General features: G+C 39.7%; 1 protein-coding gene across 1 annotated transcript in view; it reads right to left on the bottom strand.

Moving 5' to 3' along the window:
- LOC121644820 (cAMP-specific 3',5'-cyclic phosphodiesterase 4B-like) overlaps positions 1-25,493 on the bottom strand; it is an 89,128-nt gene that overhangs the window by 41,495 nt on the left and 22,140 nt on the right. The window contains exons 2-3 of the mRNA XM_041993043.1: positions 20,659-20,802; positions 6,248-6,495 (exon numbers count right to left, since the gene is read on the bottom strand). Of these exons, the coding sequence (XP_041848977.1) occupies positions 6,248-6,495; positions 20,659-20,700 (290 nt within the window). The 5' untranslated portion in view covers positions 20,701-20,802. The remainder of the gene's footprint in view (positions 1-6,247; positions 6,496-20,658; positions 20,803-25,493) is intronic.

Genomic DNA, 25,493 nt, shown 5'->3' with positions numbered 1-25,493 from the left:
ATCAGAATCAAGAAGAAAGAGGATTTAAGTGACTTTGAACGTGGTATGGTTGTTGGTCTGAGTATTTCAGAAACTGCTGATCTACTGGGATTTTCACACACAACCATCTCTAGGGTTTATAGAGAATGGTCAAATAAGCACCTACCAAGGCAGAACAGCATCTCTAAACACACAACACGTCCAACCTTGAAGCAGATGGGCTACAGCAGCAGAAGACCACACCGGGTGCCTCCTGTCAGCTAAGAAGAGGAAACTGATGCTACAGTTCACACACACTCACCAACACTGGACAGTAGAAGATGGAGAAACGTTGCTGGTCTGAGTCTCCATTTCAGCTCCACATTCAGATGCTAGGCTCAGAATTAGGTGGAAACATCATGAAAACATGGATCCATCCTGCCTTGGATCAATGCTTCAGGTTGCTGGTGGTGTAATGGTGGGGGGGTATTTTCTTGGCCCACTTTGGGCCCCTTAGTACCAACATCACATGGTATTGTTGCTGACCATGTCCATCCCTTTATGACCACAGTGTAGCATCTTCTGATGCTACTTCCAGCAGGATAATGCACCATGTCACAAAGCTCAGATCATCTCCACCTGCTTTCTAGAACATGACGATGAGTTCACTGGACTCCAACGGCCTCCACAGTCACCAGATCTCAGTCCAGTAGAGCAGCTTTGGGATGTGGTGAAACGGGAGATTCTCATCATGGATGCAGCAGACAAACCTGCAGCAACTGTGTGATGCTGACATGTCGATATGGAGAAAACCTCTGAGGAAGGTTTCCAACATCTTGTTGAATCTATGCCACCAAGAATGAAAGCAGTTATATAGGAAAAAGCGGGTCCAACCTAGAGCTAGCAGAACCTAGCAGGACAAAGTGGCCGGTAAACATAAATCTGTCATGTAATACATTGTATGCAGCTGGGCCCCAAGGAAATATTCAAGTCTTGGATTGTTCTGCCAAACTGACCAATCAGACATTCCATATTAAGCTGACCTTCATCACACCTGGGTATTTATTGGTGCAGGAGAAAACAGAGAATAAAAACAAGTTCATGTAGCTCAAGTGCTGCCGTCAATAAAGCTAATGGGAAGAAATAAAATTCCAAATCAATTTAACGTTTTCCAAAAACTAAACCTTTTGTTCACATTGTTAAGCTGGTATTTAAGTAATAAACCCACCTGCAGATGTAAACGGTGTCTAACTGCTAACATTAAATGAATGAAACAAACTACCAGAATACACACCAAATAAAAAGTAATGATGTAGTAGATTCATTCATGTTTACTCCAGAGGACGATCTGCCCTGCTCAGCTTGGACTTTTCACTCTTTCAGAATTGGAAACATTTGTATGATGAAACAAAGAAAGTTTCATCATAACATTTCAACACATACTAAAAAACATCAGAGTTGCTACAGAAAAGAGCCCCAGTCTAACTCATCAGCCTACCTCGGATAACAGATGACTTATTCTACATTCTTTCCCCCAGATAGATTCAAGTTTAAGTAAAGAAAATCCCAAGATCTGCATGAGTACAAGAGAAGTTTTACCAAGTTTTGGTGTTTTCATTTGTTCCATTTATTTATTTTTCATTGATTTTCTCCTCAGGATTTCCAGGACAGGTCTAAAGATCACCAATCCGTGAAGCAGTGTAAGGTCAGTATTAGCATTAGAGACAGGCATTAGCCTCAGGCTAGCAGCTAGCTTGCTAATTTAGCTTTCATTATTGAAATGTGTCTTCATTGAGATGTCACGATTACAGATTTTCTTGGTATAATTATTGTCAGGGACATGATTATGACATTTCTGAAACAGAAAAAACCCTCCAGCTATCTTTTGACTGTAGTAATATCTCTGCTGTTGAAACATAAATGACACTGGAACAGTGGGATGGCTGCACCAACAGCCACACAGCCAGAAGTTGGTAACCCCCCCAAACATCCACACTCAGTTACGCTTTAGTTATCATTAACACTGTTGTTTACATGTTGGTTTAAACTTAGTTGAAATACATCAGTTCTATTTGTCAGCGCGCACATTTAGGTATTTTTGTATTTTCAGCTTTGTCCAATTTGCTTATTTGTTTAACTTCCTTTTTGCGTTTTACTGGTGAGAGCTGGAGGGCAGAGGTGGACGCCAAGGTTCGGACAACACCACATGGACAGGAAGTGTTAGGGGCCTTTACTATGGCAGCTGCCCCAGGGTGGAGTCATTAATTTAGTGTCTTTAATGTTTAGATCTTTATTTTCTTAATATTTATCAGTAGTTTGTTTACTTAGTCCTTTTATTAGTTGAGTAATTATTAAACTGTTTCTTTTGTTGCTTAGCTGATTTGTTAGTATGTGTTAACCCCTCGTGTTGAAGGCTGGTCTGATCAGCTTGTATTTAAGTTCCTCTTTGTTTTTTGTTTGTTAGGTCAGTTAGTTTCTTTTGTGTTAAGTTACTTGTTATTTGAACTGTTTGTTTTTTTTACTTTAAGTTAACACTTAAGTTAGGTTTTATTCATTTGACCTCTTTAAAGGGCCCTGAAGGTGAGCATTTTTTTTTTTTTTAAGCCACATGTGTTTCTCATTCTTGACCAGCTTGGTCCATCACAAATACCATATATGAAATGAATATATATTTCCTCAGTATGTCATTGCACAGTGATGACGATGACAAAAACCAAAAGCTATCAACTTCACATTGAGTAAATCATAAAAATAACAAAACTATCGATCAAAAAAAGCTCGAGACTTAATTGTTTTGGTTTTTTTTTTTTCCAGTAAATTCTTACGCAATTACTAACATGTCAGAACGTTTTATGTCAGCTTTACAGGCTGGCGATCCGTCCTCCACAATGACACCTTGGTCCTTTTTTCAATAACTATAAATTAATAAAAAATCCCACACAGATGACTTCTATTTGTTTGGAGGGAATAATCCTTCCTCTGACAAACTTTCCCACACCAACACGCCTCTTCTGCAACTCGCAAAGAATAAAAACGAAGAAACTCAGGCGGCAACGCATTTGTTTTCTTTCTGTTACGCTGATCTGCTGACATGGTTCAGACAATCATTTCAGATAAATTGACCGTATTGAGGAATCTACACGATTGATTAATTGACATTTAATACCGCAATTAATTGTGAAATCAAGTAATCATCTTTATTAGAAGCCAGAATTAGGAGAACTGAGGTTCTCCTAATTCTGGAGTTGAAATGTGGCATTGCTGCAGACCTGGCAACACACCAGTCAAACCAGCGGTTTGAGGTTCGAGAGCAGCACACCTACTAAGAGCATCAAAGCGTCAGTAAGAGTAACTCCAGTCAGTCAGTGGAACCTCTGAGGATGGGTTTTATGCTGAGCTGCAGTGATGGAGAACTTAGGACCAACACACACCTTATTAATCACCTGGTTCTTTTACAACCTTCTACCAGAGATCCGCGACAGCCTGAGTGAGTGTCCTGCTGGAAGGTGACTTAAATATTTATTATCTGGAGGCTGTGATTGAGGATTTCATCCATAAACATTATTTCTGCTTTACTCACACTTTACCTGTTTTCTGATTGGGTGTTTAATTGCAAAGCTTCCAACAGCAAACCTGTTATTTTGGGCTAAAGAAAACATTTTGACCTTGCTTAACTGATGATATACAGGTGCTGATTTACTGTGTTTTCTATTCTACTGAATTACTTTGAAGCATTACTATTCTGGGCTCTAACTCAGCCTTGAGCAGGAACATTTCTGACAACTTGAAATAAACTACAGTGATATAAAGTTCTGTTTGAATCCCTGCACACCTGCTGTGGGTCAGTAAGAACACAACAAATACATACAGGGAAACAAAACAAACAAACAGATATACTAGCGCACAAGAGTTTCCCGTCTGGTGATCCTTCCAGCTTTGAGAGAAAACACCAAAACAAATTCAAACCATGTTTTGACTTCAGGGATCATCTTTGAAACAAACATCAAAAGTTTGTTCACCACCTGCCTGAGGAGGAATCTACTGGAGCTTTCTCAAGGATGAGTATGTCAAACATCTACACTAGCTTCCACTTCCGATTCATCTTTATGCCTCGTTTTGGTCTGGCACACCGAGCGTTGGCCAACTGTGACATTAACAGTGTGATAAACCTTTTAAATAATGCTGTGCAAGGATTAAAATCTTTAATTGCAAACAAAAGTATGATTTTCTGTGATTAATCACAATTAAGTCACATTGTTAAGCACAAAATTCAATAAAAATTCAGAAGTAATGTATTACACAACAAAAGTTAAGTTTGTCTTTCAAACAGTAAAAAAAGCTGCTTTTTAACAACAGTTTTCCCTTCACACGTTAGCAGAATATTTCTTGTCAATCTTAACTTAAAAATGTATAAAACCAAATATATATGACAACAAAGGGTGGAAATTTCAGGATTGGTTAAAGTACCAAGGCAGCAGTATTGATTTCAAAGCAAAGTAAAGCTGCCGTCCTTCACAGAGGGAATAATATCTGATAGTGAATTTCAGCCATCAGCAGCATTTCCTGCTGGAACAGATAGAAGCAGGGCTAGATTCTCAGTTCTGCATTGTGAGGGAAAGTCTATTTAATTACCTTTTAAAACCTTGAAATAAAAAGAAATGCTGTAAATAGAGAATTTTGCTGATTACACTTTCCTTTTTGAGTAGAGGAAAACTTTGATTACACCTAAATGTCACACCATTTTCAAGGTCTGTTAACCAAAACACAACATGACGCCTCTAAAAGCTTCAGACGTGCCAACAAACATGTTCAAATCTCACCATTTGAAATCCTGTCAGATTTTCTCTTTGCTTTAGTGGATAAGAATAATAAAATCTTATATTGTAATCATGCAATTTTAAACATACTAAAATACTCACAAGGAATATAGCTGAGTTTTTGATTACTCTGGTAAACATCATCTTAAGCTATCAAAAGGGACAACAGCATCGATATTTAGGCCTGTCATGATAACAAATTTTGTTGTACGATAAATTTTCTTAGAAATTATCGCGATTAACGATAATATTGCGCAAAGCGATAATGTTGTCATTTTGAGACCATTTTCAACTAATATAATGACCATGCCATAACAATGCAAGTACACCTTTTCAAAGATCAATAAACTTTCATTTCTAAAGACCTTTTTACACTAGAACTTTAAATAACAAAACAAAAAACCATAAATAGAATGGACTCTCAGTCTCATTAACAATGAATGAAAACCAAACACAACCAAACACAATAAGTATGATGGATAGTAAAGTCTGTTCTGTAAACAAAATTGCCTTTCAAAAAATATATTTAAAAAAGAAATTAAACATGAGGCTCAGACAGGGAAAAAGGGCTAAACTGCCAGTTAGTGTCATTGTACTGAAAAATAATATAAAGTACACACATACACAGGAAATCAGCACCTGTATATATATATATATATATATATATATCGCTGTGTGTCAGACTGATCTATGAGCAGTGAGTGTAAAGTAAAGGGGGGACTAATAAAAATGATCGCAGCAGGCAAACTTATCGCACTCATATTTTCTTACCGTTTAATTGACTTATTGCTTATCAAGACAGGCCTATCGATATTTTGATAATAAAGTAGTAGAGAATCCACAGTGTGGTGCAATAAAGCAAAAGTACCCCAACTCTTGACCTTTGTAACACTCAAACAATACCGCACAGCTTGCATGGGTTGATGTGTGTGGAATACAGATAAAAACAACGAGGCAACGTGAAGCCATTTGCATATGGAACTGCAGGGGAAAATCATTGTGCTTCAAAAGAAAGAAGAATACACATGGTTTAACAAAGTGAAGTGACAGCAATAATAAAATGCACAGAAAAACTTCTGTGCATCAGAGACACTTCAATCAGTGTTTACCATCTAATCTTCTGCTTGGGCGTAGGGTTGTTTATAACTATAAAAAAAATCAAGTGCATTGAAGGAGAGAAGAAGGTAAACAAAAGAAAGTGTGTGTGTGAGCTACAATAAAAATACAAATGCCAACTTTGCAGCTAATTTACAAGTCTAATGTCAGAGCCGGAGGGGAGAAAGCAACTGCGACTGATGGGAAAGCTGCTCAGCTTTATTAAAAATGTTTAACAAACACTAAGAGAAAGTAGGCACAAAAAGCTGAACAGAAGTTAGTGCAGAAACATGGACAATAACCTCAGTATCAGCTCTGCAGAGCGCTTGCACCCATTTTGCATTTCTGTGATTGGTTTTGTTTTTCCCGGGCCTCACCTGTCAGAGTCGGCCTGTGTGATGTCGATGCGAGGCAGAGATGCGATGGGCAGGCTCGTGGGTCTGGTCCGGGTCACAGGATCTTCCTCTGGACTGAGCGGCCTACCTCTGTCCCGCTCCTTCTCTGCCTGTCGCCATGACAATGGAGGCAGTTGCAGGTTGCCAGAAAAGCGCCGGTGGACTTTGCACACCTCCACCCCGAGGGTGCTGCCTGTGGAGAACTGCCCCGCGGGGGGCTCCGCATGCTCCTAAAAGACAAAAAACATTCATGAATTCATGCCTTTGATATGGAACTAGCTGAATCTCTAAAGTTAAGGATTTACTTTTAGAAAAATGGAGGAAAAAACGTTCAGATCAGTATTTTCTTTGAGCTTAAAAAATGTAATAAAATACAGGTTTAAGGTATTAGAAAATAAAGAAAAGTGTTTAAAGTACTGATTTAGTCCTCATAAACAATCTGCATGCCATGGCTACAGTTATCTATTGACGCTCTTCACAAGAATCAACTGTTGCAGCCACTTGACACCTGAGCTGCCAATTGACATCTTTATGAAGCCGTTCTGAATCTAAATTGTGTGTTTAATGTGTGACGGCTCGAGGAGGGAGCCCAGAGTACTGAAAAGATAGACTGTAAACAAGTCAAGCTCTGGGGAAGCACAAGTGTGCTGCCAGACCTCATCCACTTTATGTTCACTGCATGCAAGAGGAAATAAAAAGCCAGAAGGTTTCGATGAAGAAGCAGGCAGATGCTTGATGAAGACAAAGAGGAGGAGGGCGTCCTGGAAATCATTTTAATAATTTTTCTTTTGTATGAGGCAAAAGCTAAAATATGTTGATCAGAGCTGACAATTAGTAATAATAACAACAATGAATTAGATTAATATAGCCCTTTTCAGTGTGTCTATTATTCGCTGACTCTTTATTCATACTTGGTGATGGTGGGCTACATGTGTAGCCACAGCTATCCTGCGGCAGACTGACAAACGTGGCAGCCAATCCACGCCAACAGCTTCTCCAACCACTACCGAGCTTCTATACTACCAGCAATGCAGACACTGGGGTTTTATTAATAACTTTATTACACAGTGGTTCACTTTTGTTACCACAACTAAGTTAACTTCTTTAACCACTGGGCAACCACTCCCCCCATTATTAGACCTGAAGCTAACGATAAATTATGAGCTACTCATCTGTGTAAATATTTAGTCAAATAAAAAGACATAAAGGTTGCATAAAAGTTAAACATGAAGTCAACCAACAGCATTAATAATTAAGATTAGCATTTATTATCAAGATACTGTGAAAACACTTTTTTTTCCCCTCTAACACATGATTTTTTTTTTTTTTTTTTACAATAATATAAAATCAAAAATAAAGTTACATATGTACCTGTACCAAAGACGCTGCACCCCAAGGACTTCAGCGCCTACAGGCCAGTGACACTGATAATTAGCAATAAAGATAAATAATAAATTATATAAAACTAAATACATGAGATTTAATAAAAGCAATTCAATTCATAACAATAAATTATTTAAGGCCAGAACGGGCCTCTTTAACAGGTGATGTTAAAAAGTCCTTTGACAATAATTATTTTTGAGTAAAAATCTGATATTATGACAGCCTGACTTTCTTCTATATAATCTTATTATATTATTGTGGTACAGCTGAAGTAGGAGGAAATTACATTATTGTTTCTGTGCAACTTTATTTGAGAAACGGTACTCATTCTGATTTATTTGGTAAATATTCATGATATTTAACTATCCCTACAGCAAAACAGGCCCTGCAATTACTCACATCAACTTTTCTAACTTTTTTTTTTTTTTTTTAAACACGAATATAGTGTCTGGTCTATTTTAATGATTTTGTTGACGACTGAAAAAACCTGGTCTAAACTCAATGTGTTTCATCATACTGTACTAAGCCAGCTGTCATTCGTGTCTTATACAACCTGTTTACAGTTATTATAGTTTCTGTTAAATGTGGCAGCTTGGAAAGTAGCTTTGCCGTTGTCATTATGACGCACTGAAATATGGTGACATGATGTTACCACCATGCTGCTAAGGCTGTCCTGTAATGAGAGCAGAAACATGACCAATTTCATCCAAAAACATTTGTTAGCATGAATGTAGCTTCAGTTCAAATCTGCTCAATAAAACTTCTAATAAAAAGAAAAAACAAGTGACTGACAACATCACGGTTGGTAAAACATCAATAACTTTATTATGACAACACATCCATCTGATCAATTTCCAGCAGCAACCCTCATCAGCTCCACTTTCATGTCTTCTCTTACATAAAAAAAGGCCAAACTGTTAGGATTCTGTTATGGTTCCTGGGTTTTTGTGTGTTTCTTGGTTTATTAGATTCTGATGATGGTTTGGGTTTCTGGGTTTTTTTCATGTCCAGTTCTGTTTTCCCTCATGTGCTCTGGTTTCTGTTCCTAGCTCGTTACTCCACCTGGTTTGATTCCTCATTCACGTCACCTGCGTCTAATTACTGAGGGGGGTCTCCGGTTGTGACGCCTCTCTTCTGGTCCCTGTTCCTGAGGGTTCAACGGTTGTGACGCCTCTCTTTTGTTCCTGTCCCTGAGGGGGTCCCCAGTTGTGACGCCTCTCTTCTGGTTCCTGTCCCTAAGGGGGTCTCCGTTTGTGACGCCTCTCTTCTGGTCCCTGTTCCTGAGGGGGTCTCCGTTTGTGACGCCTCTCTTCTGGTCCCTGTTCCTGAGGGTTCAACGGTTGTGACGCCTCTCTTTTGTTCCTGTCCCTGAGGGGGTCCCCAGTTGTGACGCCTCTCTTCTGGTTCCTGTCCCTAAGGGGGTCTCCGTTTGTGACGCCTCTCTTCTGGTCCCTGTTCCTGAGGGGGTCTCCGGTTGTGACGCCTCTCTTCTGGTTCCTGTCCCTAAGGGGGTCTCCGTTAGTGACGCCTCTCTTCTGGTCCCTGTTTCTGAGGGGGTCCCCAGTTGTCACGCCTCTTTTCTGATCCTTGTTCCTAAGGAGGTCCCTGGTCAAGACGCTCCTCTTCCTCTTCTGGTCCCCGGAACCGAGGAGATCGCTCCTACCTCGCTGCCTGAGGCTGACAATTTGACTATGCTATGTTCTCTGGTTCCAGGTCTCGTCGCGTTATGGTGCCTGTTGAGCCCTCCGGAAAGTCAGTCCCAGTCAGTCCGCCTTTCAGCGATCCAGCCTGCTCAGCCTTCGGAGATCGAGCCTGCGATCCAACCTGCCTGTTCGCAGCTCCGGTCCAAGTCTGCCCGTCCGCCAGAAACCCTGTTGTCTGCAAGTCTTCCGGGTCGATCTCCAGAGGTCCGGCCCAAGTCTTCTCGACCTCCAGATCGACCACCAGAGATTCTGCACCGGTCTGTCCGGCCCCCAGGCCGGCCTCCTGATCTGACCCTGCTGTCTGCTCGGCCTCTGGGTCGCCCTCCTGAACTCTGTCGTGGGGCCTGTTTTGTTTTGGTCTGGTCCCTCCTCCGGGCCCCCTCCGCCCGCCCGGCTTGGTCTGTTTTCTTTCTTGTTGGTCTTTGTTGGGCCGTCTGGTATCCAACCCTTGAAGGGGGTCCTGTTAGGGTTCTGTTATGGTTCCTGGGTTTTTGTGGGTTTCTTGGTTTATTAGATTCTGATTATGGTTTGGGTTTCTGGGTTTTTGTCATGTCCAGTTCTGTTTTCCTGTTTTCCCTCATGTGCTCTGGTTTCTGTTCCTAGCTCGTTACTCCACCTGGTTCGATTCCTCATTCAAGTCACCTGCGCCTAATTACTCCCTCTGTCTATAAATCCCAATGGTTTTCAGCTTTGCCTTGTCAGATCCTTGTGTGTGTGTGTGTGGGGTTCATGCACCTGTACTGTGTATTTCCGGCTCCTGAGTTCGAGCAAATAAACTCATTTACCTGCACTGACCTGTCTCCTGCCTTGACTGCCTGTAAGTAGGTCTGTACCTCCGACAACACACGCGTAACACAAACTCTGAAAAGTTATTGATCAGTTGATAGAAACCATAAAATAGAATAAATTAATGAATTTCGAACAAACTAACGAAAGAGAAACTACATACAAAAACAAAATAATGAAAAAAGAATAATAATATAATAATCATCATCAAATCATAATATAAAACAGTTTGAAAAAAGAGTGGGGAGAGGCATACACTTTTTTAGGAAAAAATCTGATTACATTTACAAGTCAAGAAACAGACAGAAAGCTTCTAGCTAGTGAATGTGACTGACAATAAAAAAAAAATTCTAAGAAAGAAATGAGAGAAGAGAAAAAAAGAAACGCTAAATGAAGATAAAACCAGGAATCTTTTTTTGGTCTAATAAAAAGAGCAAGATGGCTGACACAGATAGAAGACAGCCCTGCTGACTCCCCTGCTCTTTCTAGGAAATGTTATACATCTGATTCATTGTCCCCATCTTTCTCAGAGACAACCTTCCTCATTCAGGGGCTGGAGTGAAAATAAAGTCTGACAGAACATGACTCCTCAGACGGCTGATCTAGGTCTGTTTTTAACATTCGCAATCACTCTTGTCAAACTAATGTTATAAACAGAGATCTAAACAGCGCCTTGTCAATAATTCAGTGACTTTGTTGTCTCGCTACCAACCAATGTATCTGTTATTTATTAACTGCATCTGACATCTGGGCATGCTCCCTATTGATCTCCACTCTGTCTAAATTGCATTGGAAAGAGGAAATATTGCTGATTTACACAGAGTGAATGTCTGCATATAAGCTTGAAATCCAGTAAGCATGTTGATCATTTTAAAACTCAAACATGAGAAGGTCCAGAAACCTGAATCTAACATATATGTGCCACATTAGGGTCCAAAAAGCAAAGGGAAGGGAGTTGAAAGGGAGAACGGCGATTCTCAAAGGAAGGTAGAGTAGCTGCAGAGTCAAAGAGAGTTGGAGTGGGTGTATGCTTGATGAGGATGATGAAAGGACTTTCTGGCAGCAGTGTTTTCTGGGGCACTTCCAAAAAGCCTTTTTGAAGAAAGTAATTGTAAATGAGACAGTATAGCAAGGAATTTCTCACAGCAGGACTTCAGCTGGTGGCTTAATAATTGAAACTTGCAGGCAAAAAGGGAAGAAAAAAAATCTGCTTTAATTATTAACAGTAAGTCCTATAGAATAAGAATAAAAACTGGAAATGAACAATCCATGATACATAGTGGTCTGATATAGTAGATATCTGTGTAAGATCGGTTTAATTCAATCAGAAAAACAGATAAAACGCCAATATTGACCGATTACAGATGAGAATAAATCATCTGTTTTTACAGAACATACCACAGAAGTTGATTTAGATTATTTAGAAATAGTGTCATCGTATGGTGGGCTTGGGTCTGGAGAACCTGGGTTCAAGTCCCTGGGCTGGATAAAAATAGGATAACACAGGATAAACTACTGTGGGCTCCTGAGCAAGGCCTTTAACCCCCAACGGCTCCCCGGGTGATGGAATCTGGCAGCCCACTGCTACTAGCAACTAGGATGGGTTAAATGCAGAGAAAGAATTTCTCAGTTAGGATTAATAAAGTAGAATAAAATTAAAAAATCTTGAACCACATATGTGCCTTTTGTTTGCCTGAATTTGCTATTAATTGGGATTGATCACCTTGTTAGAGAACTGCAGCAGTGCAATTAGTATTTAAACATTTAACAGTTGTGCACTTGCATTAGAGAAATTCTAATTACGTTCATGTCATTGTACATTTTAAGTCTGTTCTGACATCATTATACAAGTGAAATATCCCTAACTCTTTGTGAGTAGTGTATGTCTCACTACTTATTCCAATGGGATAAGCTCCAATCCACTAAACCTTCAACATACAGGCACCCAGTTCAATTAAATCGGGGTAAGACAGGTGTACCACTGAGCCCTCTCACATCCAGAGGAATATATTGAATGAAATGATCAAATTAACCAGTAGGGGTCGAAAAAGAACCATTAAATTAGGTCAAAAAAGTCAAATAATCAAACGTGGGTCCCTTTGCTACAAACAAAAACTTTATTCTTAGGTTTGTCTGTTTAATGTAAAATGAATTTTGTATGGGTTTAGGTTGAGGGGCATTTTTGTACTGGTAATCTATTTTGATGTGATCTTTGGCATTTGGGGCCTGGGAACTGGCTGCCTGGTCGGGTGCCCTGTGGGAGCTGAGTGTTGGTTTCCATATTAACAAAACAGGTGTCACATGTCAGTGGTGATTACTATTCACTCATGTGATCACCTGTGTAGGAATTTGGATTAAGAGACGGGTTAAGTGTGACGACATCTGAAACCTCAGAGAATCAAGGTAATTATTTTACATGACTAGCTAAGGATTTTCATGGAGAAAGGTAGAATATCTTAATATTAACTAGGGCCTGACTGATATGGATTTTTTGAGGCTGATACCGATTCCGATACTTAGCAGAAAAAAATTCAGATTACCGGTTAATCAGCCAATTTTTAAAATTTGTTTTTAATATAATGAAAAAATTAATTTAATTTTGGTTCATTAACGATTACTCCACCACAAACAGAAGAATTTCCAAAAACATGCAACAAAGCATGAAATAAGTGGAAAATTAAAATATATAACCGTAAAAACCTAAATTAATGATGAATTAATTAAATATATCTTGTTTTGTACTTCTTGCTGATGCAAATTAGAAGGAGGTTAAAGTACAGGTAGAAAAATATATAGAAGGTGTATGTATGCCTTATATAACCAACATGAGTGAAGTTAGCAAAACATTATGTTTGCAGCCTTCTGATGTCCTTTAATGTTAAATTACATTTTCTTTACTCTAACATTTTCTTTGCCATGAAATATATCATGGGATATATCATATATGAACCAAAAAAAAAACTTGATATGCTTTTCTAAAATGACAAAAAGATGTCATCTTTGATAGAGTTGTATTTTATATATAATGGCCACAAATGGTCTGGCACTAATTGTGACACACAGTGAGCTGCTGTTACAGCCTGTGTCACGTTAGTAAAACTGACATGACATCATGAAGGTGGCTGAAGACAGACTATAATATTAATAATGTTAAGTTTTCGGTGCTGCAGTGAATAAACCTCCTTCCCTCTGCATTCACGCCTCTCCTAAAATACGCCTCAACCTGCAACTGACAGAGTGATGAACGGTCTCAGATATTTTATACAGTTACGTTATTTCTGCAGTTACTGGCTACTTAGCTAATGCTATGCTAGGTTGGGATGACAGTGATGTTATTATAGACAGGTGTTGTGACTGGCTGTTTTTTAGGAGTAACTTAACCACACGATATGTGTGAACTGCCGACATCAGCTGGTTCTTTATTGCTTGCTCTTAATGTGCCACTACAGCTAAAATTCAACGCTGCAATGCTCTTAACATTTTACATGCACATCCTGTTCCGGTGCTTCACACTTCAAAATACGAGTATCGCTTACAGCAGTTAGCCAAGACATTACAACGGGCAGCGCCTTAAGCTAATTTAGCACAACTTTAGCAATGCAGAGTAAAAAAAAAGCTGACCGACACAACGAAGCACGAAACAAGGACAGCATTCTGCAGACTCCGACACTTAACAGTATTTACTGTTTTATGAGGAAACAAGAATAAATTGGCGAATAATCGGTAAAACAATGGCCTAAATTGGCTATTTTGAAAAGGGTTAATATCGGCCAATTTAATCGGCCTGCTGATTAATATATATATATATATATATATGATATATAATCATATTAACTATATCAAAGTGAACCCAGTTTTGTTGTTGAATGTGCTGAAAATGGATGCCCAAGTAATATAATTTCTAAAACATCTAAGCCAGGAACACAGCAGCACAGGAAAACTTGTGTGGACCAGCATGGACCTACCATATGTCATGCAACTTTTTTGTTTGTGTTACAAACCTGGAATGTGTTTACTGAGACGACATTTAAATTTACTAACATTAACTATTGTTAAAACTTTCTAACTTCCACTGGATTGTGTGACAATGGAGGCTTGTGTTGCAGGAGTTAGAAGACAAGCTCCTTGAGTTCCACTATTACTATGTGCCTATTCTCAGATGATTCTCACTGGACCATCCATTACTGTTTGTGAGACAGCTAGGTAATTCATCTGGTGTAGTAATTATGTCTTGTATGGATGCTACTCACTGATTTTTTTGTCTTTCCTATCTACAGTCATGGACAAAATTGTTGGTACCCTTCGGTTAATGAAAGAAAATATCACAATGGTCACAGAAATAACTTGAATCTCACAAAAGTAATAATAAATAAAAATTCTATGAAATTTAACCAGTGAAAGTCAGACATTGCTTTTCAACCATGTTTCAACAGAATTATTTAAAAAAATAAACTCATGAAACAGGCCTGGACAAAAATGATGGTACCCCTACAAAAGACTGAAAATAATGTGACCAAAGGGACGTGTTAATCCAAGGTGTGTCCACTAATTAGCATCACAGGTGTCTACGATCTTGTAACCAGTCAATGGGCCTATATATAAGCTACAGGTAGTCACTGTGCTGTTTGGTGACATGGTGTGTACCACACTCAATATGGACCAGAGGAAGCAAAGGAAAGAGTTGTCTCAGGAGATTAGAAAGAAAATTATAGACAAGCATGTTAAAGGTAAAGGCCATAAGACCATCTCCAAGCAGCTTGATGTTCCTGTGACTACAGTTGCACATATTATTCAGAAATTTAAGATCCATGGGACTGTAGCCAACCTCCCTGGACGTGGCCGCAGGAGGAAAACTGATGACAAATCAAACAGACGGATAATACGAACGGTAACAAAAGAGCCCAGAAAAACTTCTAAAGAGAATAAAGGTCAACTTCAAGCTCAAGGAACATCAGTGTCAGATCGCACCATCCGTCGTCGTTTGAGCCAAAGTGGACTTAATGGGAGACGACCAAGGAGGACACCATTGTTGAAAACAAATCATAAAAAAGCCAAACTACATGTTGACAAGCCACAAAGCTTCTGGGAGAATGTCCTATGGACAGATGAGACAAAAATGGAACTTTTTGCCAAGGCTCATCAGCTCTATGTTTACAGATGGAAAAATGAAGCATATGAAGAAAAGAACACCGTCCCTACTTTGAAACATGGAGGAGGCTCTGTTATGTTCTGGGGCTGCTTTGCTGCATCTGGCACAGGGTGTCTTGAATCTGTGCCGGTACAATAAAATCTCAAGACTATCAAGGGATTCTAGAGAGAAATGTGCTGGCCAGTGTCAGAAAGCTTGGTCTCAGTCGCAGGTTATGGGTCTTGCAACAGGACAATGACCCAAAACACAGCTAAAATCACCCAAGAATGGCTAAGAACGAAACACTGGACTATTCTAAAGTGGCCTTCTATGAGCCCTGACCTAAATCGTATTGAGCATCTTTGGGAGGAGCTGAAACACGCCGTCTGGAAAAGGCTTCCTTCAAACCTGAGACAACTGGAGCAGTTTGCTTATGAGGAGTGGACCAAAATACCTGCTGAGAGGTGCAGAAGTCTCACTGACAGTTACAGGAATTGTTTGATTGCAGTGATTGCCTCAAAAGGTTGTGCAACAAAATATTAAGTTAAGGGTACCATCATTTTTGTCCAGGCCTGTTTCATGAGTTTATTTTTTTAAATAATTCTGTTGAAACATGGTTGAAAAGCAGTGCCTGATTTTCATTGGTTAAATTTCATAGAATTTTTATTTATTATTACTTTTGTGAGATTCAAGTTATTTCTGTGACCATTGTGATATTTTCTTTCATTAACCGAAGGGTACCAACAATTTTGTCCATGACTCTATGTCACCTTTGCTGGAGATGATTTTCATCCACCTGACGAGGACATGTTGGGGTGCCTGGCTTGTCTGTCAGTAACATTGGTTAATCTACTGGCCTATGCTCATCTTTATTCCCCACAGGACCAACGTAACTTCTCCTCAGAGAGTATGCCCTCCTTATCTATCATCGTGATAAGATTTTGAATAAAAAGAAAGATTTGCATGTAGTTGAATGCTTTTTCAATTTTTACTATTTTGACAGACACAATATACAATGTGTGTGTTATTCAATAGTTGTGCCTGATATGTTGCATCAATTTTTTCTATAACCATTAAAAGTCAAGGGGGTTATTGGTAAAATCCTCTTAAAAGATATCTATGTGGGTTGTAGATAAAACTATTTGAAATTAAAAGGATTCTCGGTGGAACTCTCGGTGTGGGATCTGGATGAAACCCTTGGGATATAAAAGGGTTCAAGCTATAACCACCACTAAGGGTTATTGGTGGAACCACCACAGCATTGCAGGGTTCAGTGTAGAACCTGCCATAGGGGGTTCTGGGTAGAACCTTCTACTTATGGTTCTGGGTGTAACCCTATATGATGATATGATGATCTGAAAATGTTTCAGTTAAAACCCTTACAAAAGGCACCAATAAGGGTTCTCCTATGACGACCAGCCGAAGAACCGTATTTGTTTAGAGCAAGGTTGCCCAAAGTAGGCCCTCGAGTGCCGCTGTCTGGTTAGGTTTGTTTCAAATTTGTTATTTCCTCATGATTGTTTGTAATCTTTGTGCTTAAAGATGTCCATGTTCTACTTTAAATGATATTGTAGTTATTCTTGCCTCATGTTTTATTTAGTAAAAGTTTCCCTCTTATGTATTCTGTTGTGTTTACTTTTTCTGTCATACCTTGTTTCTGTTTACCAATTTCCACACCACCATTTTATTGTTTCTCTCCAGCGTTTCTTTGCAAGTTGTCATTTAGTTTTGGTTCCAGTTCTCATTTATCCAACCACTTTAGTTTCATGTTTCCATGTTCTGCTTTCAAAGCAGGGTTTTACTTCCTAGATCGGTACAGTTTGTTCCCTTGTTCATTCAAGTAAGTTTTCTTTTCGTAAGAGTAAAAAAGTATTTGGTGAAAAGACTATTTGAGTAATAACTGATTTAAAAATTTTATGATGGTTTAGTGTGACAAGATATAAGATATTAGCTTGAGTTTTGACAGTGTGGTCGAGTAACCCCATGTTTTAATTTTATTGCTGTGCATTTTATTGTGTGTTGTGGGACTTGCACTCATTTTTTAACACATATACAACAAAGTTATTAAAAGACACCAGTAGTATTTACGTAAACTCTGCTAAGTTTAACTTCATTCACCAGGGGCCTGCTCTCATAAACTTAATAAAAATCAGTGTTTCCCCAACCACTATAATAGGTGGGCGCCCCAACCACCTAATATCGACCCCCACCTCCCTTAGAAGATCAAGTTTATTTTATTTTCTATAATTACTCAATATTTTATAGTTTTTCCATTAAGTTATTTTATATTTAGATATTATCTTATTATTTAGGGTTTTTCTATTTTGCACCAGATCACAACAGAAGTAATCTAAGGTCCCCTTTCCTCTACAACAGGTTTATTTTTTAGTTTCATGATTATTTTATTATTATTATTATTATTTTTAAATCTTATTCTCATGTTGACATGTAACTACGTCACAACGTGTCACTACATGCCGTGTGCACACACACAGGTGAGCCGGACTCGCATCAGCAGACAGAATAGAGATGGAAATAGTTGCATCAACCATCGGTAAAACAGACAGAAATATCTGCTTTTAATAATAATGTCAGCTCTTATTCAATAATATGAGCAGCTGGAGGAGGAGAAAAAGCAGCTGGAATAGTTTTCCTGCTTCGGTGTACTAAGAACTTCATGTCTATGGGGAAACATGCACAGCTGAACAATCAGTCTCCTCGTCATTGTTGTCATTTGTAAACTAGCCAGATAGCTAGCTGCATACACTTAGTCTCCATGCTTCATCCTGTCTCTCCTGAAACAACAACATGCATGCATGTTACTATCTGGGTCCCAGACACCTGATTTAGAGGATGACATTCAGGTCTACACTTCTGACCAGTGAACTATAATGGAATTTATTAGTACTCATATTGGTACTCAGTAATGGCAATTACTCAAATTTAAGTTCTTGTACTGCAGTGTTTCTTAATTTCAGATATTGTTGTGCCTATGCAATTGTTATTTTAATGGTTACTTCATGGTCCAGTGTTGAAATGTCTTGTCTTGTATTCACCATGGGACAGTGGGAAACGTAATCTCAATTCCTTTGTATGTCTTGTACATGTGAATAAATTGACAATAAAGCTGACTTTGACTTAAAGTACAAGAAAAAAGTACTTGTAATCTGAAAAAAACATATGGTATTGTTGCATCCCAAGCATTAATTTCACAAATTAACTTCTTCTGTAGTATTGGAACACTTTTATGAATACCAAATACGAGGACATGCACATAGTATGGGACCAATACCTGATACTGGTATCGGTGCTACTCCTAATATAACACCCCACTTATTTTATATCATTAGAAAATGGAAATGTCTTGATTCTAAGATGGATCATGATGCAGACCATGAAGATTTGACATTAAAGCAGTGACACAATACAAACAGTCCATTAAAGTTCCAGTTATGTGATTAGATTAAGTTTAACAACCATATAACACAGCAAAGGAAAAAGAAGCTAGATGACATACCTTCAATGTTATACTAACATTACTGTGATGACGTGAAGGAAGGCAGAGATCAGCAGTAAGTAATTAAACATGCAGTGTTTTGAAAGCTGTAAGTGGTCACACTTCAGATCTTATAAACTTACTGAAAAACACTAGAAAAGTAATAACAGTAGAAGGTGGATGAAATGCATGCAGTGTGGAAAATCTTCCTTACAAAGACGATAATAATACAAGGAACCATGTTAGCCATTTTCACTCAAACCTCAGCCAGTCCAACTAATCAGACTAGATTTCATCTCAGGAAATCACCAACCTCAGACAAACTCTAGAGATGTACTACAGAGTGATCAGTTCTCATTTTTGTCAGTGTCTTTCACACAGTCTGTCATATAAGTCCCCACTCAGGCTGGAGTAATCAAGCTATGCAGGTGTAACTCCTGGATGAGCTTAAACTCTCCCAACTCCCGTCTTATCTGGATGATATCCAAAAGCCACACCCTTTTACCCATCTCCTCCTCATCATCAGTAATGTTAACAGTAATGCCAAGCCTCTCCTCTGACAGCCTGACAGGTACATCCAGCATCCACATTTGTACCTGCAAAAACTAGCTCCTTCCTGGATATGTTTTTGATCGCCTTGACAACAGACCTGGATGAATTTTGCACATATACACATCCTCCCCTGTTCTGCACATAGCGCATCCTACATGTAGGTAGCTTACAGCTAGTCGAATAGCCATTAGATGTGATTTGTAAACTTCTGAAGTGACTGATTCGTATCTGACAAACAGAACAGAGAGTGCCGGGATTGCTCACACAAGACACTGGTGATAAAAATAATTAAAGAGAGTTGTCAGAATACAAGCACAAAATAAAAAATTAAATTCAAATTGATCCAACTTTTTCTGCGCTGCTTTTTAGTTAATACAGCAAAATATTTATATCAAAAACAAATATCTAACCAGCCAATCACATGGAAGCAACTCAATGCATTTAGTCATGTAGACGACTTGAAGTTCAAACTGAGCATCAGAATTAGGAAGAAAGAGGATTTAAGATATGCAGAATACCATCTCCGAACACACAATGCGTACATTGTACAAATTTGTTTTAATAAACATAGTACATAAGCGTCCTTAAAATATTTTGCATAAGTCAAGTCCCACATTGTGTTGGATTATTATATATTTTTCATCAACAAACCAGTTATGAACTGTAAAGGGGGGTGGGAGGTGTGCAGGACAGTCACAGCAGAAAAACTTTCATCATCCAGGATTTGTCTTGGCCTTTGAGCCCCATTTGGAATATGTCAAAGTAAATGATCTGGCCTGTATGCTCAGTCATAAACACCAGTGGCGTAGAGGAGAAACAGATGGGCCTCTCCGTCAGATCTGTGTCCTTCCTCCTCTCGTCCATGTTTCCATTCACCCTATGGCCTAAATGTTTCCTGGGGTGAGCTGTCTCAACTCCCATCATCCTGTTTGTCTCCTTCATCAAAGTCACTCCTCAATTCTCCGTTTCCATCTTCCTGGATGTCTCATATGCACACAAAACACACTATTCTAAACCCTGAAAGCTCATCCACAAACAAACACACACACTCCCTCTCTGCAGTGTGTCCTGCCAGATAGCGGTCTGTTGTGTACAGTACAGTCATCTGTTTATGAGTCACAAACTGCCGCATGGACTCACTGCACCTCACCGCCTGTGTGTTTTCCTGCTGCAGCTTAATGTGCCTTTACCCAACATTTACAGAAAGTGTGCCAACAGTGGAGCTGTGAACTTTATAGGTGAGATACAGAATTTCAAATGACAGGATATGATGAGTTATAGTGTCATGTATATATGGATAGATTCATGTTTAAACAGATGGATGGGTGGGAAAATCAGCACTTACATCGCTCGGCGTAACCCCCTGAGCGCTCCTGCTTTTCTTCATTGTGAGCGATGCTCAGCCAGGCTCTCTCCCTCCTCTTTCTGTGTTAGATCTTCTTTGTGGAAAAGCAGTTCTTTCCTGCTCTGGGCAGCTTCACCGGTACGACTGCAGATGGGAGGTGTGGAGAGGGGGTTGCAGTGTTAAAACTAACCAAATCCAAGTATTCCTCATTTACAAATCTGTCAGTGGCTCTTGCCAAACTTCCTCTTTAACCTACCATACTCTGCACATTCAGTCAAAAATACACATCCAAAACATATAAACAATCATTACATAAACTACGATGGTTGCTTTTCTCTAAGTGGATGCAAGTTGCTGCAGGCTGAGAATCATTTAGTAGTTCAATCCCAAATGAAAAAAGGTGCCAGTTTGTAAAATGAAAATAAAACAGAATGCAGTGATTTACTAATCTCATAAACCCATATTTCACTCCTCATAGAACATAAACATCATATCAGATGTTTAAACTTAAACATTTTATCATGTCATGGAAAATATGAGCTCATTTTGAATTTGATGGCAGCGACACGTCTCAAAGTTGGAACAGGGGCAACGAAAGGCTGAAAAAAAACTTGGCACAAATCAAAAACTGCAAGAGCATTTGGCAACTAATTAGGTTAACTGACAACTGGTCAGTAACATGATGAGGTAGAAACGGAGCATTTCAGAGAGGCAGTCTCTTGAATATAAAGATGGTATAGGTTCACCAATCTGAGACATAATGTTTAAAAAAATTGTGGGACAGTTTGAGGAAAATGTTCCCCGTACAGTATGAAGACTTTGAGGACAATCTAAAGTTCATTATATCATCAAAAGATTAATAGAATCAGGAGGAATCTCTGTGTGCATGGGACAAGTTGAAGGGCAAAACTGGATGCTCATGATCATGGGGCCATCAGGCAGCACTACACTAAACAGACATGATTTCCCACTCGAAATCACAGCATGGACTCAAACACTTCCAGAAATCAACTATGTCCACAAATACATGTTAAGGCTCTATCATGCAAAGAAGAAGTCATATGTGAATGTCCAGGAACACAGTTGTCTTCTCTGGACCCTCAAAGCCCCTTTAAAATGGTCTGAGGCTAAGTGGAAAAACTGTTCTGTGGTCCGATGGACAAAAACCTGAAAATGTTTTTGGAAAACTAAAGTGAAATCATATTGTGGCAGAATTTGTGATAGACAAATATCACAACTATTGTCTATTAAACTCATATGACATGGTTTACCGCCCCCAAAAATCAAGAATTCATTCCCTGTGGTCGGTTTTATAAGAACAAGCGGCACATCATTTAGTACCCCGCGTATGTGCCTGTAGGTTTTTCTTCTCCCAGAATGCAGTGAGAATCCTCATCAATTGTACAATGACCACAGCTGGCGGAAAATGACCACGAGGCAGACATGACTGACTAATCTATGTGACAGGGATGCATCAATATTTCCCATGTCAGGATTGATCCCCACTGTGTTCCACCCACGTCACTCCCACAATTTGACGAGAGTGAAACGATTGATACAACTGCTGTTAGTGCTCTTTAACTCATAAGATCATGTCTGTGCTCCAAAACAAAAAAACCAGCAACAACCCTAAATAAGAGAAATGTTATGACAGCACGGCTTTTATTTATTGCAGACAACAAGAACTAAAGATGATTTATTTAATGTTTTATTTATTATTTATTTCTGGCCAATTAACAAGTATGTTATTTAAAAGTATGTTATTTAAAAATGTGATGTTAACAGATGACCATGACTATTTGGTACAAAAGCAGCATCCATTTAAGTCGGAGTCCTTCAATTCTATTCTACAGTTATTTAGTAGATGCTTTGTTCCCAAACGACTTACATCTCAAGGTGGTTAAGCGGTAGCGTTAAGGGTCTTCCCTAAGGACCCAACTGAAGTGTTAATATTCGTCCCCTTTGGGGTTCGAACTTGGGTTTCCTGCATGGGAAACGGATGCCCAGCCTTCAGAAGCAAAGACGGGCAGAGAACCTTCAGTCCCTCAACAATTCGTAAGAGAAATTAAATGTTAAGAATGGGTCTTATTTACCAACCATCTTACGAACAAATTTGTTCTTCTTTTTACTTTTTAAGACTGACACTTTCATTGAAGTTTTGGCATTTTGGATTTGTCCTTGGCCAAGTGTTAACTGCTTGTTATTTGTATAGGTTCTTATTTGATTAACTAATTCTGCATCAACATATGTTGATTGGCTTGAACCTGCAAAATTTTTTTAATTTGTAAATATGGAACCATGACAGGTGGATTGGTGAGGTGGATCGGGGAATTCCGTCAGATATTTGATCCATGACTCAGGTCAATATCTGAGCCCAAAATCGATTTTGGACCGAATCTGTCCCAACTCAAGAGCAACTGTTTACAGCCCCGTTTCTGCTGCGGGCTGCACCCATATCGGAAAAAACAGACCAGGGGTCTCATTTATAACCGTTGCGTACGCACAAAATGGGGCCTGAAACTGGCGTACGCCTCTTTTCACGCAAAGGTTGTGATTTATAAAAAACAAACTTGACGTGAAAATGTGCGGTCTTTCACGGCAGCTCTGACCCATGCGTACGCTGGTTTTGGAGGCTGGGGGAATTGGCGACACAGATGGAGAGGTGGGGAATTAACAACACACTGCATCCAGAGTCCTCTTGTGGCAGCGTGGGGTCCTGTCACCATGTCTCCAATTAATTTTGCGCTCTGGCTGTATGACCGCAGATGTGATTTCGGCTCACTGGTCAGCGTGCATGACTTCAACCCGGCAAGAGTTCATAACCCGTCTCCGCTGTCTATGCGTCCTGCTACACTCTTCCACATCCAATTTCTCTATATTGCAGGAGAACAGGTCGACATTAAAAGGCAATTTGCAGCAATGTCCGGTTTTCCTAATGTAATCGGCGCAATTGACTGCACTCATATTGCTATGGGCCCCATATGTCGATGAATTCATGTATGTCAATAGGAAGCATGTGCATACTATCAATGTTCAAGTCATATGTCAATCCAACATGATGTTGACAAATGTAGTTGCACGATGGCCTGGCTCTACACATGACTCTTACATCCTAGCGCAAAGCAGTGTAGAGAAGAGACTGCAGGCAGGCGCTGTACGTGATGGCTGGCTTCTTGGTAAGACAATAACTTTATATTGACAACCAGCTTAGCCAGATGCAGACCACTGATGCACTGTTTCATTGAAATGCAGGGGACAGTGGCTACCCCCTCCGGCGCTGGCTCCTGACCCCCTTCCCAAACCCCCAGAGCGCAGAGGAGACCCTGTTCAATACCGCTCACTCCCGTGCGCGCTCAACTGCAGAGCGCGCCATCGGCCTTTTAAAATGCCGGTGGCGGTGTCTGGATGCGTCAGGGGGTAGATTATTGTACCATCCCCAAAAGGTGCGCAGGATCGTGAGGGCGTGTGGCGTGCTGCACAACCTGGCACTGAGGCACGGCATCCAACTACCTCCTGGCCTCCCCCCTCCTCGGAATGCCGACCCTCACCCACAGCCCCCTCCCAGACACAGGGAGTTCCAACACGGGGCACGGCTCCGTGAGGAGGTCATGCAGCGATTAAGCAGACAATAAGGTTCACTGTTTCACAAGCTCTTTTAATGTGTTTGAAATGTCGAACATAATGTCACACAAATTATGCAGTGTTGTTCTGATTTCCTTCAGTTCATTGATGGTTTCTTTTTGATCTCGCCATGGTCCGCTCTGTCCCGCTCACAGAGTTAACTGAGGTAACTATGTGTTGCCACTCACGACACTTACTCCTATTTGTCACGCCACTACTGTGGCTACCAAACAAAATAATTTTTCGACTCTCCACCTCACTCACTAATACATCGATTTCTGGCTCTGTGAAGTTGCGTTTTTTGGTTCGCTTCCCTGCGGTTGCCGTTGTTCATGGATCACAACATGGATCAGCTGGCTCATTTTAATACACGCTGAGCTACTTTGCATTGACCATTTATGGTGGAAAGTGGGCGTGTAGTGGGCGGAACATGAGCCAAATTCACCTGCGCAAACTTCAAGGACGAGTGTGATTTATAAAGGGGAAATTGCTTGCACCTGTGCGTACGCACGGTTTTATAAATCAGAATATTTTATGGCGTACGCCAACTTTCGGTTTTGGGCGTAAGCACACTTTTAGTAAGAATCCTACGCACAGTTTTATAAATGAGACCCCAGAGCAGTAGTATTTCACTTAACTGGAAAATAAAGTTAAATGCATATTATGAGGTAGCTAGCTTTGCACGGTTCGCAAATGAGGACTCACTGACTAAACTGTCACAAAAAGGTTTCACTTCAGGAAGAAAAAGACAGAAGACAGGAAGAAGATAACTGGTTTTGTTGTTGGTAAAAGCCTGTGGGTGATGTTGAGCTCACCAGATAGAGCAGTGGCCCCACAGACAGAGGCTACAGCTCCTCCACACAGCTGTGGTCTTTGCTACATGTACAATAAATGCCACCAGAGCTAACAAAATCTTAAAAAATACAAACATATATATGAAATTCTTGTGTTAGTAAGGATACACATTAATGATGATGTCACAATGATGACTCAACTAATCCTTTTTAATTGGCCTGAATAGTCAACATCACAAATCTATGAAATGTCCTCAGATTTAGTCATATTCACACTTTAGCAATGGCAGCATTAACACAGAAAAAAATTATTGACATTTCAAACAAATATGCTGCATACAAAGCTAAATTTTTTTACCCAGGTGTGTTCATGTTAAAATCCCATTCAGCACACATTACAAAAGAATGGCTGCATAAGAA

This window comes from Melanotaenia boesemani, chromosome 8 (assembly GCF_017639745.1).
Source record: "Melanotaenia boesemani isolate fMelBoe1 chromosome 8, fMelBoe1.pri, whole genome shotgun sequence".
Classification (NCBI taxonomy): domain Eukaryota; kingdom Metazoa; phylum Chordata; class Actinopteri; order Atheriniformes; family Melanotaeniidae; genus Melanotaenia; species Melanotaenia boesemani.
Note: the sequence above shows the minus strand (reverse complement) of the source record. Positions and strands in the feature narration are given on the sequence as shown.